General features: G+C 39.4%; 2 protein-coding genes across 4 annotated transcripts; one reads left to right on the forward strand and one right to left on the reverse strand.

The window, feature by feature from the left end:
* Positions 1-10,418: 10,418 nt before the first annotated feature.
* Positions 10,419-11,737, forward strand: LOC102699337. Its single transcript, XM_006660514.2, has one exon. It carries the CDS (start codon positions 10,419-10,421, stop codon positions 11,502-11,504), a length of 1,086 nt encoding a protein of 361 aa, XP_006660577.1. The 3' UTR covers positions 11,505-11,737.
* Positions 11,738-12,366: 629 nt separating this feature from the next.
* LOC102699619 (protein SCO1 homolog 2, mitochondrial) lies at positions 12,367-18,144 on the reverse strand. 3 transcript variants are annotated; one of them, XM_040527693.1, is made up of 10 exons: positions 17,968-18,144; positions 16,966-17,095; positions 16,663-16,738; positions 15,897-16,103; positions 14,983-15,072; positions 14,772-14,904; positions 14,550-14,693; positions 13,590-13,944; positions 13,248-13,343; positions 12,367-12,669 (listed from the first exon to the last, which is right to left on the reverse strand). In XM_040527693.1, exons 1-7 carry the CDS (start codon positions 18,063-18,065, stop codon positions 14,573-14,575), a joined length of 855 nt encoding a protein of 284 aa, XP_040383627.1. In that variant the 5' UTR covers positions 18,066-18,144; the 3' UTR covers positions 12,367-12,669; positions 13,248-13,343; positions 13,590-13,944; positions 14,550-14,572. The 3 variants fall into 3 exon arrangements, with proteins under 3 accessions (XP_040383627.1, XP_040383625.1, XP_040383626.1); XM_040527691.1 differs by having other exon boundaries at positions 13,248-13,944; XM_040527692.1 differs by lacking the exon at positions 12,367-12,669 and adding an exon at positions 12,673-12,698 and having other exon boundaries at positions 13,248-13,944.
* Positions 18,145-18,574: the final 430 nt, after the last annotated feature.

Raw genomic sequence — 18,574 nt, forward strand, 5'->3', positions numbered from 1 at the left:
TTGAGACCAATCTTTTGAGTCTAATTAGTACATGATTAGCCATAAATGCTACAGTAATCAATATGTGCTAATGACGGATTAATTAGACTCAAAAGATACGTCTCGCGGTTTCTAGGCTAGCCGTGAAATTCGTTTTTTCATTCGTATTCGAAAACCCCTTCCGACATCCAGTCAAACATTTGACGTGACACTTGTTCCAAAAATTTCTCAATCTAAACACCACATATATATATATATATATATATATATATATATATATATATATATGAGCTGTGTGTGTGGATCGGCCGGTCGTCAAACCATGCATGGCTATATATATTTCGCTGCTGCATGGGGTTAGGGTAGGTAGGGCCCGCCACGGCGCGCTTTCTTACGGACGCGTGTGGCTCATCGTGCCTGCACGCATGCATGCGCCGCACCGCACAAGCAGTGGTGGTGCCTGCCTGCACTTGCGCTGTGGTGGGTGCGGTCCCCGGCCCCGGGCGCGTACGTCTTCGGTGCGATGCTTTACACTGGGACTTGAGACCAGCTAGCGTCAGCATGGAGATAAAGTATTTCAAACTCTATTCAGGCATCTCTCCGCATTGTTTCCTATGACATCTAAACAGCCGTAGAACAGAACTAAGGCCTTAAGGCCTTGCTTAGTTTTTCAATTTTTTCCCAAAATACATAACATCGAATCTTCGATATATGCATAGAGCACTAAATATAGATAAAAATTAGTCTCGCACAGTTAGGGAGAAAATCACGAGACAAATCTTTTGAGGCTAATTAGTCCATAATTAGCCATAAGTGCTACAATAATCCACAAGTGCTAATGACGGATTGATTAGCTCAAAAGATTCATCTCGCGGTTTCGGGACGAGTTATGAAATTATTTTTTTTCGTGTCCAAATTTTTTTTATAATCTGGTCAAACATTTAAGGTTCAGTCAAAAATTTTCTTTCTATGATATAAACACGCCCTAACAGCTTTCTAGATCTGATCTCACGGCCTTGGATAACCTTTTGTTTGTTGCTACTTGCTAGCCGCACATCGCCCACCGGGTTAGCAAAAAATTTGACAAGGCCAAATTTTAGTTCTACTAATAAATTGAGCATGCCCTATAAGATCAAGGTAGGAAGAATCCTCCAAAAGAGTATAAAACCCAATTCCATTAGATAGTACTCTCCATTTCATAATATAAACATTTTAGTTTCATTTAGATTTATATGGATACAAATAAATTTAGACGTATATATAAATTATATATTTTTATCGGTTAATAAATTTAGATCCAGCTTGAAAGTTTTACGACGAAGCAAAGTAAACCGAAGTAATGAATAAGCGTACCACTGGTAAGCGTGCGCATGGGCAAGACCACAGCCGCACGGCCGGCGAGTTCTTGCCATATTGCTGGACCAGTGGAACTGTGGAAGTGCGAATAGTGTCTTCGGAACATGTCTTTCAACACTTCTTTATTCCCACTTCACTCCATAACGTAGCTTCCGATCGCTCCCTCTCTTAGGCCTTGGTTTAGATTTAAAAAAAAATTTCAAAAACATCCCATCGAATTTTTTGACACCTAAATAAAGTAGTAAACATAAATAACCAAAAAATTAATTGTACAGTTATGGAAGAAATCTCGAGACGAATCTTTTGAGCCTAATTAGTCCATGATTAGCCATAAGTGCTACAGTAATCAATATATGCTAATGACGGATTAATTAGGCTCAAAAGATTCGTCTCGCGGTTTCTAGGCTAGCCGTGAAATTCGTTTTTTCATTCGTGTCCGAAAACCCCTTCCGACATCCGGTCAAACATTTGACATGACATTTCTCCCAAAAATTTTATATATCTAAACATTACAGAGGGCCTGTTTGGGGAGTTTTATATTATGAGAATCAGCTGTTTGGTAGCTAGCTTCTGAGAATCTGGAAAAACTGTTAAATTTAGCTTTTTCAGCTTCTGGATTCTTAGTTTATTTTTTAGAATCTGCAACTACACATTCTTAGAAGCTGTGAATCGTTTGAGACAGCTTCTGGTAGAAGCAACTGTTAGGGCAAAGCTGTAACTAAGAGAAACTCCTCCAAACAGACACAGAAACTCTAACGCGGAAGAAGTATGGGACCCGTCTAGTTTTATAGTATAGGAGGGGTCAAATCCCCTCCAATGTATAGTTTTAGGCCCTGTTTAGTTCCAAAAAACTTCTCTCAAAAACATCACATCGAATGTTTGGACATCTAAATAAAGAATTAAATATACATAAACACTAAAACTAATTATATAGTTATGGGAGAAATCACGAGACGAATCTTTTAAACCTAATTAGAATATGATTAGCCATATGTGCTACAGTAACCAACATGTGCTAATGATAGATTAATTAGGCTCCAAAAGATTCATCTCGTGGTTTTTTTATCCGGAATCTAAAATTTGTTTTGTGAACTACGTTTAATACTTCAAATGTATGATTGTACGCGTTGATGTGACATTCCTCCTAAAATTTTTTAAAACTAAACGGGGCCTTAATTTCAACATGGTCTAAGCTGAAGCTTATTCCGGAGCCCTCGTCTTTTGGCTTTTTCTAAAAATACCAAACGATATATTTATAAATAAAAAACAATTTGTAAATAAAAATTGATAGATGTGTTGTTAAAGATTTAAAAGCGGAGACTAGAAAATAAACTATAATAAAAATATTCATGATTAATTTTAAATTTAAGATTAAGAATCCATATATGACTTATAATCGTATTGAGACGAGGCTGCAGGTCTACGTCGAACTTCGGCCGACCCTTTTTGTTTTGAACTAAGAAATCGAGACGAGGCCTATCATTAATTTCTATAACCAGAAATGAAGTTCAGCTACACACAGTGATAAATCATCAGTTCTACAGGAAAGTCTCAGGCAGGACAAAGCTTAAAGATGAACCGCAAGAACTAATTAACAGAACTGTTGGTCGATCGTGGTGTCGGCCCACTGCCGATACGAATTAGGGGAGATAATTTTCTACTGTATTTTTTTTCTCTCCCGTGCATGAAAGGAAATAGTATAATAACAGATAAGTTCAGAAAAGAAATACTTCCTTTACATCGGTATATAGAGAAGTAAATTCAGAAAAGAACAAGGCGCAAACGGCATATCAGAACAGCCCATCGTCGCCAAATTGTGCAACTATGGTGATCATATTGAGCAAAGGAGCGTATGTATATATACCCCTTTACATGTCGGTAATGGTGGTAACAGTTACTTTCTCCGTTTCATAACGTAAGAAGTTTTAGCTATACTTAGATTCATCTATTAATCAATATATATTATTTATATATATGTCTAGATTTATTGATATCTATATGAATTTAAGATACGCTAGAAAATCTTATATTATGAAAACGGAGGCAGTAATATATATGCTGTCTAATTTATCCACGACACGTGGACCATAATATTAGAGTTAGGAAAGAGACAGTGGGAGGAGACGTGGGATGATATTCTTCCCAAAGCATACATGATTGATTTTTAGAGAATGAAAATGTTTAGACGTGGATGATGCGATCTTTTTTTATTTCACCTTTGGAGCTTTAAATATGCATGCATGATGCGATTTTTCAGAGAATCCAATTGCAATGTGCCGATATTTGCCTGGTCTGTGTAAAAACTCCAACAACTTGCGCCTAGAATGAAACTACTCGATTCCAGAGAGATCTCTACAACAAAAGATCCTCTTTTTTTTCCTAACGATCATGTTGAGCCTCTTCAGTTACTCGGTTTGACTTCACCAGCCATCAATCCAATCGTCAAGTTCTAGGACACGGACCATTTATATATCTGGTGCTGTAGATTGTTCATGTGCTACTCTGTTTAGCAGCATTGCGTAGCCCCCGATGAAGTTTTTCTACCTTTTCCTGCGAGGCAAGGGGTAATGGTTTGGCTTTTAAATTTATGAATAATAATTATATATATATATATTCTTAGCGATTTAAAAGGCAATATGTGAAAATAAATTTCGGTAAAAAAACCTTTTAAAATCAACTCCAAATTTAATGTTGAAAATTCAAATATTGGCTTATAAGTATTAGTAGATGAAAAACATAGGAGTGCAACCGTGCTAGAAGATATATGTAAGATGTTTTGAATTCGTCTATATATCAAAACACACACACACACACATATATATATATATATATATATATATATATATATATATATATATATATATATATATATATATATATATATATATATATATATATATATATATATATATATATATATATATATATATATACACACCTGATTAGTTCAATGGGACGATTTAAGAAACTTTTTATAACATGCATTGTTTCTTGATTTCCATGTTCCCCAGAAAACAGCAGCAATACACAAACCAATTAGACTTATTTGGGTTCATTTCCTTATTAAATTTTTGTATAGCCATGTACCCTTGACTGTATTCTTCCATTGCGTTCGATGCAGACTTGCAGAGACCCAAGCCAGGCCCAGAAAGCCTCTGTTTACTCTAGGCTTTGGCCCAACCCACGTTACACGGACATTGCATGAGGCTTCTTTTTCTGCTTACTATTAGCATCAGGATTTGCACCTTCTGAATCCGATGCCCTAATGCCCTGATCTACTGGATTGCTACTTAAAGCTGCCATCCAGTTAATCATGCTGGTTTGGTTCCTTTCTTTCAAGATTCCTTGGCCTCAAATCTTCATAAATGTTCATATCAGTTGAAATGAAATTGCACTCACGTCCTCACCTTTTCGCTTATGCTTATACTTATAAGCCAAAGTTTAAATTTTCACTCTTAAATTTAGAGTTGATTTTAAGGTTTTTTTATTATTTTTGGCTTTTAGATCGCTAAGAACATGTATATAAAAATTTTATTTACAAATATATCGTTTCACTTATTGCTCAAATAAGTGACCTCAGCGAGTTACATGAACAATATGTTACTGTGTAGGACACTCACTCTGTCAACAATGAGTAGTAACTTTTTTAGAGACATTATCTGTTTCCAATTATCGGAGTATATGAACCACCACCACCTGTTAGTGTTCCACTTCTTTCCGTTCAATGATTTTTTATGCAACAATTTGGTAATCAACAGCTCAAATAAGAGCAGCGAGCAGCATCTTTTGTCACAAAAGCACTGCATCGATCATGCATCGTAATTAGTATGTTTGTAGCTTAGAGAGGCTCCTGTGAGCTCTTGTCTATTTGAGGTATTGAACCCCAGCTAATCACGTTATTTTGTGTTAATCACTTCGTACCATCGTCTATCTCCAACAAACTGGCAGCAGAGCATCCTAATAAAGTACTACTATAGTAAACAATCATGATCAAGTGTCACAGCAAAACTTTAGGCTAGGTTTTCACCAAAAAATTGTACTTAAACATTATAATAGCATTATACTACCTCCGTTCCGAAATAAGATCATTTTTTGTTCTCCGAAATAAGATCATTTTTTAGTTCTTAGATACCATGTTTTGACTTTTAGTCTTATTTGAAATTTTTTTGCGGTTAATATTTTTGGTTTTACTAGATGATAAAATATGAATAACATTTTATGCGTGACTAATTTTTTTAAAAAAATTTAACAAATTTTTCAAATAAGATGAATGGTCAAAGCATTAGACACAGAAATCGAAAAATGACTTTATTATGGGACGGAGGTAGTAAACAACAGGATCTGTGGAGACAAAGGGACAGGAAAATGGGATAATGTCTTCTAAATGGAACCCTATTACCATCGTGCCATTGTTAAATGCACATAAACAACTGGACAAATAATTCCATCCAAATATGACTATAAATTGACCAATACCCATGTCACAATTTTTCTGACGACTCAAGATGTCACTGCAAAATAACCAAGCCCTAAATAAGCACTGTGGATTAAGGGGTTCAAACGGAGTCCCAGTGCGATTTATTTGACAAAGCACAGTAAAAAACTTGAAATTATCTTCTTTTGAATGTGATCTAATGACATGCATGAGAAAGTGCATGATTGTTTTTTCATAGAAAAAGCCAACGACATATTTGCAAAAGAAAAATAATTTATGAATATACTTTTATATCTGTATGTTAAGCTATATAAAATCGAGGGGTGGAAAATAAACTTCGGTGAAAAAACCACAAAATCAACTCTGAATTTAAGATTAAAAATCCAAGTCTTATAAGGATAAGCAGAAACAAAATGACAAAATGATAGTACTAAAAAACTATAACATTAGTTTGGGTCAACCACTCAAGGCTTGACAATCAGGTTGCTGAATTCTCGGTCTTTGTCGAGTATAATGCAGTAGTTGGATACTTGGATTGAACTTCATTACAATAGTATTATCATGCATGGTACAAAAGTTGACGGTGAGTTAATTGATTCCTACAAATTTATCCATGAACCAACTAGTGACTATATTAGTGCAGACTTTATGTTGCCATTATGCAACCACAGTACTAACACGGTGTTAACAAATTGTGCAGTAGCAACAAAAAGGTTTGCCTAACCACTGACGGGCCATCAGTTGCATCAGCAAACCTCACTGCCGTTGCACGTTTGCTATAGTTTATCAGTTCGCCTACCAATCAACATAAACAATAACCAAAAGAATACTAGATCCATAATTGTGATCGCTGCCAGTACAGTACTGCAAATTTTAATCGCTAGTCTATTATGATTTTGTTGATGCTTTGCTTTTGTGATAAAAGGTGTGAGTTGTTTAGTGTACACAGCTGCCTTAAATATTCAACCACTGAGTTGTTGCAAACAAACGTCTGAATATTTTCAAATAAAATAACAGAAAGTTAAAATCATCAGTAAATTCATAACCAGAAGAAATAGTACTAACATTTTCATTATAGAAAATTACTGCTACCTTTACCCCTATGTGTCGGTAATTAAAGGCAGCTGATTGGTAAAGTTGGACAGATCAATTAAGTCTTAAAAGGCAATCCAAAAGCTGGGTGTAGATTGCTTCTTTAGTCCTCTGTCAACTAACAATGCTTAGCTGCAATCCACCATCAAGACAGTACTTAAAGGCATAAGATAGTAGTATAATATAAGGAGCAAGTTTCCTATTCACCAAGTTCTTCATTCTACTTAGAAAAATGGAGAAGATGGAAAATGATTCGGTGTGCACAATTGGGTGTGATGTTGTATCATTACAGAGATCGATGATGCATCAAGTAAAGCAAGATGGTAGTGATGAGCTGAATCGAATGAACATGGGTAGAAAGGGGAAACAATCAACAGACTCAAAGGTTTAGGTACTAAGGGTCTTTTTGAATAAGAGATTATTTTTTTTACATCTCTATTTGGAATTGTTTTAGATAATAGAAATAGTTTACATCTTTGGCCTTTGCCCAATATTTCTGTTGGAACTAAAATGATTCGTGTAAGAACCTTGTAATTTGATATGTTTATTTTGTCTTCCTGTAATGGGATCAGATGTTTAATTGGCCACTGCAGGCAGTGAAATTAACATGTAGAAAATTAAGGACCTTCCATGTTTTACCCAGTTTAGAGGGTGAACAACTACGTAAAAAAAAGTAGTACATACACAACTGATTAATCCTTAAGGTATCTCGTCTAAGTGAATTAGGTTAGGCGCTAGCTAACCAAATTGCAATCTGTAGTGGTACAAGTACAACCTAGCATTCTTAGATGCTCGGCAAAACAAATTCTTACTAGATGACAGGGCACAGGCCACTGCCACACTAGTACGTGATGTTTGAGATAGCTGATATTGGAATATATTTAATTTGTTGTAGTTATTTAGGGGTATAAACAAACGATTTAATTACTATACATTTAAAAACGTGCTCAAGAAATATTAGATGACGGGAACTTTTATATTGAAAATTTTTACACGGGACACACTGTTTAATGGCTTAGAAAACATGCTTGTGAAAATCTACTATCCTCGTTCCATTTGAATGAAGTCTAAATGTTAGTTCAGCTTATTGTGCAATATATGAGAACTTAAACTAATTTTCTGTGTTTTTTGAACCAATAGAGGTTATATCAGTATGCATGTTGTATTTTGTGAGACTGTCTTATTTACCTCAAGCTTGGATCATTTCTCAACATGAGCTCCAAAAGTTTCAAATTCAGACCATATGTTTCCTAGTAGAGCAAGAACATTTTAAACCAAAAATCAATTTTCTTGTGTTGAAAATGTTGATTTATTCTAAGTTTTTTCTCTTTCTCCATCCAAGTGCAATTTCTTGACTTGAAAGTTTTGATTCCTTTAGCTGAAATTTCCAAGGCCACTTTTGGGGGTTCATGACTTGATGGGGAACTAGCATTTGAGTTGAAGAAGCAGAGTAGACTATAGCTTTGTAACATGGTCCACTGAAATTTCAAAGCACTAATATTGCCCAGAGAAAGGTAAACACAATGAGAGGCCCTACATAAAGACATGAAACCTATTACTTTGTAAAATCAAGCATATATCCTTGCGAATCTATTTTGTCCCATCGAAATCCCCTTAAATATTACTGTCACATGCTCTCATCCCATCTCTTTTCCAAAGGGGAAGATCTTCTCAATAAGGAGGAAAAACTGTAGGAAAATTCATCCACGAATAAACAATAATCAACAATCTAACATATTTCAGTGGGCATGTTTTTCGAGTCACAAAATAGTGTAATATTAGAAAATAAAATAAATAAATGGTTTCTTAAAGAATTTAAATAAACATATTTTCAACTCCATAATAGTTAATACTTGATTAATCATGAGGTAATTATCCTCCAAGTGCTATCAACCGTTCATCGGTCAAGGCTAAACTCCAAAATAAACGGGACCATAATATGGACTTCTCTTATGTTGTACATATACCAGACATGGCCATATACGTAGAAATTTAGAATAGGTGCTAAAAATAAACCGAGACCTTATATTTAGAACTTGCTAATAAAAAAAGTGAGATATTTATTTAGGCTACATGTGTTGACCAAAATTGATCACCGTAGGGCGTAGACCCAACTTTTTCATCTAATACAATTTGTTGAAAGAGAGAATTTTTTCACCAAAATGTTTTTGCACTAATTAAAAAAATGTTGGCCTCTAAGAGCAAGTTCAATAGTATAGCCAACTACTAGCTCCAATTCATCTATAGCCAATCTAATAGCCAACTCATACAAGCTACATACAAAACATATACCACCATGTCCTACATATTATACACACATTGTTTATTGGAGTCCGTGCTGCAGCATACAAATTAGTAGTTCACTCCCCTTCTCTCTTCTCTCTTGTCTCCTTAAAATATATTTATAGATGGCTTATAGTCTGTTATTGTACCTGCCCTAAGTTTAAGGAGTCTCTGGGACGGCGGAATCTCGCTTGCTAACATATGGGTCTTATACCATAAATTACTTCTATTATCTCAAAAAATATACATATATAAACTTAAAGTTGAAAAAAATGGATTCATACCACTTCCTTTTTTAAGAGGTAAGTATTTCTAGAATTTGAATATTATACAAAAATATAAATATTTCTGGTATGATTGGTAGCACTTTTATCCCATCAATCAGTTCGTTCAAAATTATCTCCCATTTTATCCTATTACCTACATCACCAAATAAGATCATTTTTTGATTTCTGTGTCCAGTTTGACCATTCGTCCTATTTAAAAAATAATATAAAAAACTTAAAAAAATTAGTCACGTATAAAGTATTATTCATTTTTTTCATATAGTAACAACAAAAATATTAATTGAAAAATATTCAAATAACACGAAGAGTCAAAGTGTTGTATCCAAAAACTGAAAAATGATCTAAGAGGTAGTATCTATCTTCCAACCGCAATACATTCCTCATTACATAAAGGCTATCATAGATTTTTTTTTCTCGTTCTTAATCCCTGTTAAATAATTTTAAAATAATTATATTTTGAAAGGGAGGTATCCCCAATTTTGTAAGAGAAGAAATTCATGCTGATGAGCTGATCCCATGAAAGGAACTCTGCATGAGACAAAGCTGCAGGCTTCAGTATATTCTCTGCTTCACCTGTCTCTTGCCTGCCAACAAATCCATCCAAATCCAGCCCCAATTCCCAAACGAAGGTACTCCAAAAAAATGGACACATCAAGCCGCAGCAGCAGGCAATGAAAGGAAGAAAAAAGAAAGGCACAAAACGAAAACGAGAGATCACTGCAAATTTTTGCAAAAGGTAGCCGGCGAGAGAGAGAGAGCAGGAGCAGCTGACAGAGTGGCGCTCCGACTCCGGCGTGCAGTTTGCAGGTGGTACGAGCAGAGACGACACGGCAACAAAAGCGCGCGAAAGAAAGTGCTGCTGCTCGCCTGCCCTCGCGCGCTTTCTTTTCTTTTAAAGCGGAGCCGCCTCCTACTCCTGCACTCCCTCTCTTTTCTTTCCCCTCTAAAGCGAACTGTGTGCAGCCGCGCACGGTGTTGCCGGCACGATGAGGAAGAAGGCGGCAGCCGGCGGTGGAGGTGGAGGTGGAGGGAAGGGTGTGGTGGCGACGACGACGGCGCCGACCGACCTGCTTGTGTGCTTCCCGGCGCGGCAGCACCTGGCGCTGATGCCCAAGCCGATCTGCAGCCCGTCGAGGACCACCGTGGACAAGGCGGTGGCCGCGAGGCGGCGGCAGCTCCCGCCGGCGAGGTCTGGAGGAGGGCGTGGGCGTGGTAGCGGTAGCAGCCCGCTGTTCCGGGGCTCCAGGGCGAAGCAGGCCGTCGAGGTCGACGACGAGCCGCAGTCGCCCAAGGTGACGTGCGTTGGGCAGATCAAGGTTGCTCGGCCCAAGAAGCAGAGGAAGGTGGCGGAGAAGGCAGGTAAGGGCGGCGGCGCCGGCGGAGGAGGGAGGAGCTGGATCACCGTCGTGGAGGAGATCGAGCGGCTGCACGAGCAGAGGAAGAAGGTGAGCTGGTTGGAGGCCGTCGGGATAAGGAGGGACGCGCTGCCATTCCTCGGCGGCGCGCTCCGGAGCCTCCGGCTGAAGGTGCGCTGCTTCGGGTCACTCCACGGCGCGGTGGAGTCCTCCTCCTCCGACGAGGACGACGACGACGGCGGCGGCGGGGATGAGCACGAAGCAGAATCCGTCGTCTGCGGCGGCAGCGCCGGCGCGAGCGTGTTCTCCAAGTGGCTCATGGTGCTGGAAGGGAGCGAAGAGACACCGGAGCAAGACTCCGGCGACGAGGAGGAGCCCGACCATGAAGACGACCACCAGGGCAAAGGGTCGGACGATGACGACGAGTGCTCCAATGCACCGCCGCCGAACGCGCTGCTGCTCATGCGCTGCCGTTCGGCGCCGGCGAAAGGACTAGCAAGGAGACACGCAGATGAGCCACCGCCGGCCGGCGAGGCGGCGGATGGCAAGGGAAGCGCGGCAGCTGCACGGGACGACGGCGCAGACGACGACAGAGACGAGCTGGTGTTCATGCGGACGGCGCCGGATTTCCTGAAGCTGTCCATCGACATCGCCAAGGAGACGTGGATCGTCGGCGGCGTGGACCCCCTCGGGCGGAGCCGGAGCTGGAAGAGGTGACCGGCTGACCGATCGCCCGGCCGGCGAGCGGCGACGGAGGTGTCTGCGTCAGAGCGGTTCGTTATACAGTTTGTATTTACCCTTTTTGAGTTTTCGGTATAATCTTGTGACCCCAGTTGTTGTGACGTTTTCTCTAACTTGGTAATTATAAATCCAAGATATAGAAATGAGCTGAATTTATCATGGAATGGTCCTAGACAATTCAGTGTCTATTCAGTTATGAGGAAATCTCTGGAAATTTTTGATGAATTAGCATGTTTTCCCTGTGAAAATTTTATAAAATTCAAGCATTCCCAACAAGCCCTCAATTGTGCACGTAACCAGGAACGGAGAACATCCCATAAAAAAATGTTGGGTGATCTCAACCAAGATGACTTAACATTTGGCTCTGTGGAATTGTGGTAAAATCTGTTAAACTATGTTCAGGTCCTAAATTTGGCAAAGTTTCCCGTATTTTCATGGGAAAAAGGGCCTTACATTCAAATTGTTTTTCTAGATTTTGCACTGTTGTCCATATCCAACGTCGTCACAGGCGTGGACAAAGCATTGCCCATTTCAATGCAGCATAACATGATCCCGATTCATTTGGTGCCACCCTTCCACCACAATGAAGCACGGCATCATCGTGGTTCACATGGTCCACCCTTATCTAATACTCCTTTTACCTCAAAATAATTTTACCTTTCTAGTTTAAATTTAAATTAGATAGATAAAAATATTTTGGAAGTATTACATGTGATTATTTTTATTTTTTGCCCTCAATGGTTTCTTTGTGGTATCCCATTGGAAATTATTGAAGTACTATGATCAAAACGGTCTATGAACATATGTACATATCAGAATATAAATATGTAATGTCACCCTGCAAAATATATTTCATTTTAAAATATAAGTATTTCCATCAGTTTCTCCAAATAAATCAGAATAGAGTGGTACTATGCAATGCGGTATTGCGCTCCATCCATCAACCTCACATTGCTGCAAAGTTGGACGTTGCTTGCCCGACATATGCACCAATTCGACTCTGTCGCAACAGAATCTGCAGAGAAGGTCGTCGTATGCTGCAGTGCAGAGGCAACGCGCAAACAGAAACAGAATCTTCAGAGAAGAACGTCGCATGCTGCAGTGCAGAGTGCAGAAGCCGGCAGAGCCAAACGCAACTGCCCTGTGCATCAGATCAGGTACAATCGCAGGCTATAAGAGCAGGTACAATAACATGTTATAAACCACCTATAAACATATTATAAAGAGATAAAAGGAGAGAGAATGTAAGTATGAGCTTTAAGACAAAATATGTATATAACATATGAGACCATATATTGTATGAATTGACTATTAACAAAATATGTATATAACATATGAGACCATATATTGTATGAATTGACTATTAGATTAACTATAGATAAATTAAACCTAGTAGTTGGCTATACCATTCTCTCATAACACTACTCCAACAAGTCCCATTAGCAAGAAAAAATAAATTCCGCACGGTGTCCAAGACAACTTGTGCATCAGCATCTGGCACTCGCAAGATCACGAAATAATTTAGTAACAAAAGCAACATTACCACGAGATCGGATTCTAAACAACTCACTTGGCACCAAACGCACGAGCACGGAGGATTAAAAGCACCAGTGCTAATATACTTTTTTGGTACTGATAGCTATACACTACAGGCTAAATTCTACCCAGTTGAGTAGGTAAAGTGAAAAAACAAAAAGTTAGTTGAGATATTGTCAACACCTAGCATCGCGAATATGGAGAAATGAGTGTGCCAAGTAACACCTCGGCAAGCATAATGGCAGCAGGTGGCTTTGTGTCCAGCTGGGGCACGACAGCCTGCATAATATAAGATCATTCATTCTCTTTGGAGTGCCTGCAACTGCAAAAGGGCAACGAGGGAAACAGAGAGGAAAGAATAGTTCCATTGCAACCCCTGCTCGGTGGAAGCTACACCACACTGAGGAAAAGCTAACAGTTTTGCTCTTCACAAACCAAAAGCATGTGTCAAACAGTCGGTCACTGTGAGAGATCTACCACGTGATAGAACATGTGGCATTGCTGTAAAGTTTCTACCATTTTTACCTGTTCATCCCAAAGGAGGAAACCGGTTTCTGAATCTACGCTGGTATCCACTATCCAGTGCTGAACTTGGAGGACCTGTTCTACGAGGTCATCTGGGTACATCAAATAGACATGCCATAGCATTCTGTGATCGTAAAATTGCAAGTGAATTGTAAACGAAGCAGTTTTCAACAGAGGCGGCGCTGTACAGTTTTGCTAAATTCTCATACAGCAAGGAGAGGGGCACAGGAGCTAGAATAAGTTGGAGGCGGGGGTAAACGAATGGTTCAAAGTGTCACCCTTTGGTGAGAAAGACTATGGAGGGGAGAGGAAGAAGCGCTTCCCAGCAAACATTGGATTTGTACCAAATTAGGTCCTGGGAAAACGAAGCCATGTTAGCAACTGAAACAACGGATCAAACTTTGACATGAAAATGTTCTCTTGTAACAAACAGGCAAGCAAGCATGAGGTGTCTAACTGTCTATATAACAATATCTTTAAGATGTACAGTAAATGGTAAAACAGTATGCGAATGTCTCTCCTGTGCATAATCCAAAGTAAATCTGTGAATGATCTTTCGGGAGATTGTTTGGATCAAGTACCAAGAAAGTAAAAGCAGAACAACTTACTTGCATATAGAACAACGTGAACAACATAGCTAAAAGATACTGATAGACTGAACTTTTTTAGCGTTGTTTCAGGGTCTATATAGTAGACATTACACAAATAATCTGCGACCACACAGAATAACAAGCATGTTATTATGTATTACCAATGCACCATCCGATCAAGACATACGGTTTAACCATCATATAGAAAGTGGCCTAAGTAAACAAAGTTTAAAAAAATATTAACCATGCACCCAATTATTTACTTTCAGAAGGGCAAAAGTTGGCAAATACAAAAACTAACACATTTTGCTTTAATGTCTCAACGGCAAATAATACATACAAATAAGTATCAAGAGCCGAAGAAGTATACCTCCAAGACAAAGGGCAGCTACACTAGTTTGCTGATGATTTAGAAGCTTTCTGGATCTCCATAGTTATCGCCTCAGCAAGGTCCGATGCCTCATACTCTGGTCCAAAGCATCGTGCTGTCTCCAAGCATGGATCTAGCAAATACCTGTAACTTTACACAGTAAAGTTCTTGACACATTACAACAGAGAAACCTATATACAGAGTATCTCCATGCATACTTACATGTCATGAGAGCTTTCTACAAGATAATCCTGACCAATGTCATCAACCTTTTTAAAGAAAACACGGTATTCCTGCGCTATCTGTCTTACTGCATTGATGGAGCCTGATAGTCCTATTATTCTTGGGTCAAACTCTGTGGTTCAAAGAACAAACAAATCATACAGTGAATTCGAATGTTACAGTAGCGCATAGTAAATAGAAAGCAACTTACCACTGAGGTATGCCTTAAGCTGAGCAGGTGAATCACGTTGAGGATCAATTGTGATAAAGAGTGGTGTAATCTTGGTGCCATATTTTGACTCTGAAATAACAAATTAAGAACCGAAAAAAGGAAGATCACAGATATAGTTCAAACAACAGAGTTCAGATAAATCTAATTATTAAAAGCCCATAACAGCATACAGAAAAAATTAATGCTTCATAGGAAGAAATACTACTAATTTAAGCCCACTAAAAGAATAACCAAGGAAGTTGAGGGTTGATACAAGAGGACTAGTTAACATATTTCTGGTAACAAAATTATAAAATGGAACTTACAATATCACCTTTTTAGACACAGAGATATATGTCATTGCGTAACTACTATATATATATATCTTCCTGAACTTGCTTTAATGAAAAGCAAGGCTTCGGCCTTTTTCTAAAAAAAACTACTATATATATCTACTGTGGTGGAAAAAGAAATATTATCCCAAAAATGTAAACAAAAAATGCACGCATGCACTGGCAGAGAGCAGAAGAATATGCATTACGCACGCATGTATGAAAGATTACAAAAGAATATAACATGATATTAAAGACAACAATGAAACGCCTGTAATTATGTACTACTCCCTCCATCCATCTTTGATCAGCGTATAAACAAAAAGGAAAAATCCAAGATTGATCAGCGCATAAGCTGGGAGCCCATTGGATTTAATTCATCTCTTCTCTACTACTGTGTTGCATGCTGCATGACGTTTGCTGTGGCCATACACGAGCGTTTATTCAGTGAATGGTGCATTCAATACTATATCTATAGTGCTGGATATTGTTTTCCTTGGTCTCGGTGCTAGGACCTTATGCGCTGATCAAAGATGGACAGAGGGAGTACAACAGAGCAGGATGTGATACATAGCAACGCACCTAGCAACTTGACAACATCAGCCATTTTCTGAACTTCTGCTGGCCCCACATCAGGACATGATGTATACCCAAAGTACATCAGTGTCCAATTTCCTCGAAGCTTCGATTCAGTCACCTCATTTTTTTCTGTATCATATAGCTTAAATGGCCCTCCAATTGCAGGTCTATTGGTAGTACACCTTTTGGGAACACTGGTCTGTTGTGATTCTTTGGATGGAGACACAACAATACAAATGCAAATAACAACAAAGAACATAGTTTAGACACTACAGAAGACTTGATGAGAATTGTTTGTTTTCAATGATACACAACTATATACAAAAGTTAACTAATTAAATAAGCATAATTTCATCAGTTTCATTTATTATGTATTTGATCCCCCCCCCCCCCCCCCCCTGCCAATATAGTAAACCAATTGAGCTGCTGGCATTATAGCAGCACGAGCAATTTCAAGCAGTTGCACAGAACAAAAATGTAAAGCACCAGACATAAAAACTAATGAGAATCTTCAAAAAAGAAAAAAAAAGGTGTTGGAATATGTGGTAATTTAGTTTTCCATTACGTCATAAGGTTTCAATAGTTGAATTATTTCCTATATCTAGATATGCCATAAGAAATTGCAAGCATCGTTGCCTAAAGAACTATTACCATCATAGGATGAGCTAATCCAGTAACTTTTCAACAGAGACAGAGGTGAACTACAAAGAATGTGACAGCCTCAACATGTTTGCAACAAAAACAAATGAAGGTAAAATTCTGTAAGTACCTTGGGTAACTGCACGCCTCTCATCATTATAGTGAACAAAAGTGGCAAGTCCAGCAAAGACTAGTAGAGCAGATGGCTGCAAAAATCGACATATATATTTACATAAGAACAGTGCACGTACATAATGCTCATAAAAATCCTGTAGGCCAAATGACATTGCGCATAAAAAAACAGAGATGAGGAAATAAAATCCGTCAAAATTTGCCAGTAACCCCTTGGTAACAATTTTGACATTACCAAATCTGTGGAAATTACCATGAAACAGGAGAGGAAAAGATGACGCAACCCAGATAAATAACTTACAACAATGTAATATGTCAGCGGCTGACGATTCGCCTCGTTTTCTTCAGCAAATTGTCTCATTGGCCTATCATACTTGGAGCTTCCTTCACTGGAATAACCTCGAGAATGATTACTCCTCGCGGGAAAGACTCTACATAAGCAAATTCCAGAATTACCGAACCAACTCGATTAAGTAAACAACAAATGCATTATATAGGACAAGACACATGGCAGTACAATTAACCCCAGAATTGCTTGACATTATCAGTAAATCAAGTCAAGCATTGATTCAATAATATATGGTCAAGAATAATAACTAGCGAGCTGTAAGGGGCACTGAAACAACCGCGAAATTAATCCATTGAAGTAGGAATCTGCATTATAATCCATGGTATAGCTTCATGGTCATATAATGAAATAGACAACAATTCTAACCTAGGGCACTGCACAAAACTAAATAACTACTGTCTGCAAGAGGAAATGTAAAACAGCATGCACAGTAAACCGTGTATGGCCTGGTCCAATTGCCAGCATATTCAAAACTGGAACACGATCAAAACCAAGCAAGTTGCCAAACACTGTTCAAAGCAATTATCTAACTACTAAACAGAAATCGCCGGCAACACTACTCATGGAAGTGGATGTTGAACACGGTCACTCGACAGCATGTGTGTGACCAGACCAGAGTGCATGGAACACATGCAGTGATAACTCATTACATGTTTTCTGTAGCAGGATACCGAGATTAGCTACCATTTCATCTCCATTTCACGGCTAAATGCCCTTAATCACTCCCAAATTGCATCATCAACACCCTGCCCAAATCTTACACCCGCTGCGCAACACACGAAGCAACTCTGGCCTCCTCCCCCCACGCAGAACACCCGAAGCAAAAACCAACCAAATCCACCGAGAAACCTGAGACCCCCATAGCGGGAGCGCCCGTTGCGGCATTACCACAAACAGCTGCCGCGCACGACGCGATGACGCCGCCGCAAGCGAATGCGGCAGGGATCCCCGTACCTGGGCCGGCACGGCGACGGAGGCCAGTCGGCGGCGCGGGCTGCGGCAGCCCCGAGGCGCCGGAGCAGCGAGGGCCTGAGGACGCGCGGGTTCAGCATGGTCGGCCGGTGGGGCTCCGGCTCCCGTCCGCAGGCAGCGAAGCGGAAGGCGGTGGGAGTTGAAGCGGAGGAAAGGGGGAAGAAGACTCAGACGAAATGCCGAATTGTGCGGGTTTCTGTGGGCGTGTGCGTGATCGGGTCTCTCGTCGGCTCGGCTCGGTGCGTGCGACTTCTGGTCCAAGAAAGCAAGTCTGGCCTTCTTGCGGCCCAAGAAAGTAATATGCCTCGTGGGCTTCTCCGAATTTTTCTTAAATCCCAAATAGATGGATTCTAAACTCTCAAGGTTGGATGGATTCTAGACTCTTGAGAGGTCAGCGGATATCTCATTCAACGGCTCCTCGCCAAAAGCTGGCTCTCGAGAGGTTGGATGGATTCTAAACTCTTGAAGGATCTAGCGGATATCCCACTTAATGGCTTCTCGCCAAAAGCCGGGTCAGGGAATATCTCACTCGTGGCTTCTCGTCGAAAACCTATTGTATTAAACTCTTGAAGGATCTAGCGGATATCCC

The sequence above is a fragment of the Oryza brachyantha genome, chromosome 9 (assembly GCF_000231095.2).
Source record: "Oryza brachyantha chromosome 9, ObraRS2, whole genome shotgun sequence".
Taxonomy (NCBI): Eukaryota; Viridiplantae; Streptophyta; class Magnoliopsida; order Poales; family Poaceae; genus Oryza; species Oryza brachyantha.

Coding starts and splice junctions, on each gene's coding strand:
- LOC102699337 (XM_006660514.2), top strand. CDS start 10,419: ATGAGGAAGAAGGCGGCAGCCGGCGGTGGAGGTGGAGGTGGAGGGAAG.
- LOC102699619 (XM_040527693.1), bottom strand. CDS start 18,065: ATGCTGAACCCGCGCGTCCTCAGGCCCTCGCTGCTCCGGCGCCTCGGG. Junction 17,096..17,967: donor CCGTCGCCGTGCCGGCCCAG/GTACGGGGATCC, acceptor TTGCTTATGTAG/AGTCTTTCCCGCGAGGAGTA. Junction 15,073..15,896: donor TGATGTTGTCAAGTTGCTAG/GTGCGTTGCTAT, acceptor TTGTTATTTCAG/AGTCAAAATATGGCACCAAG.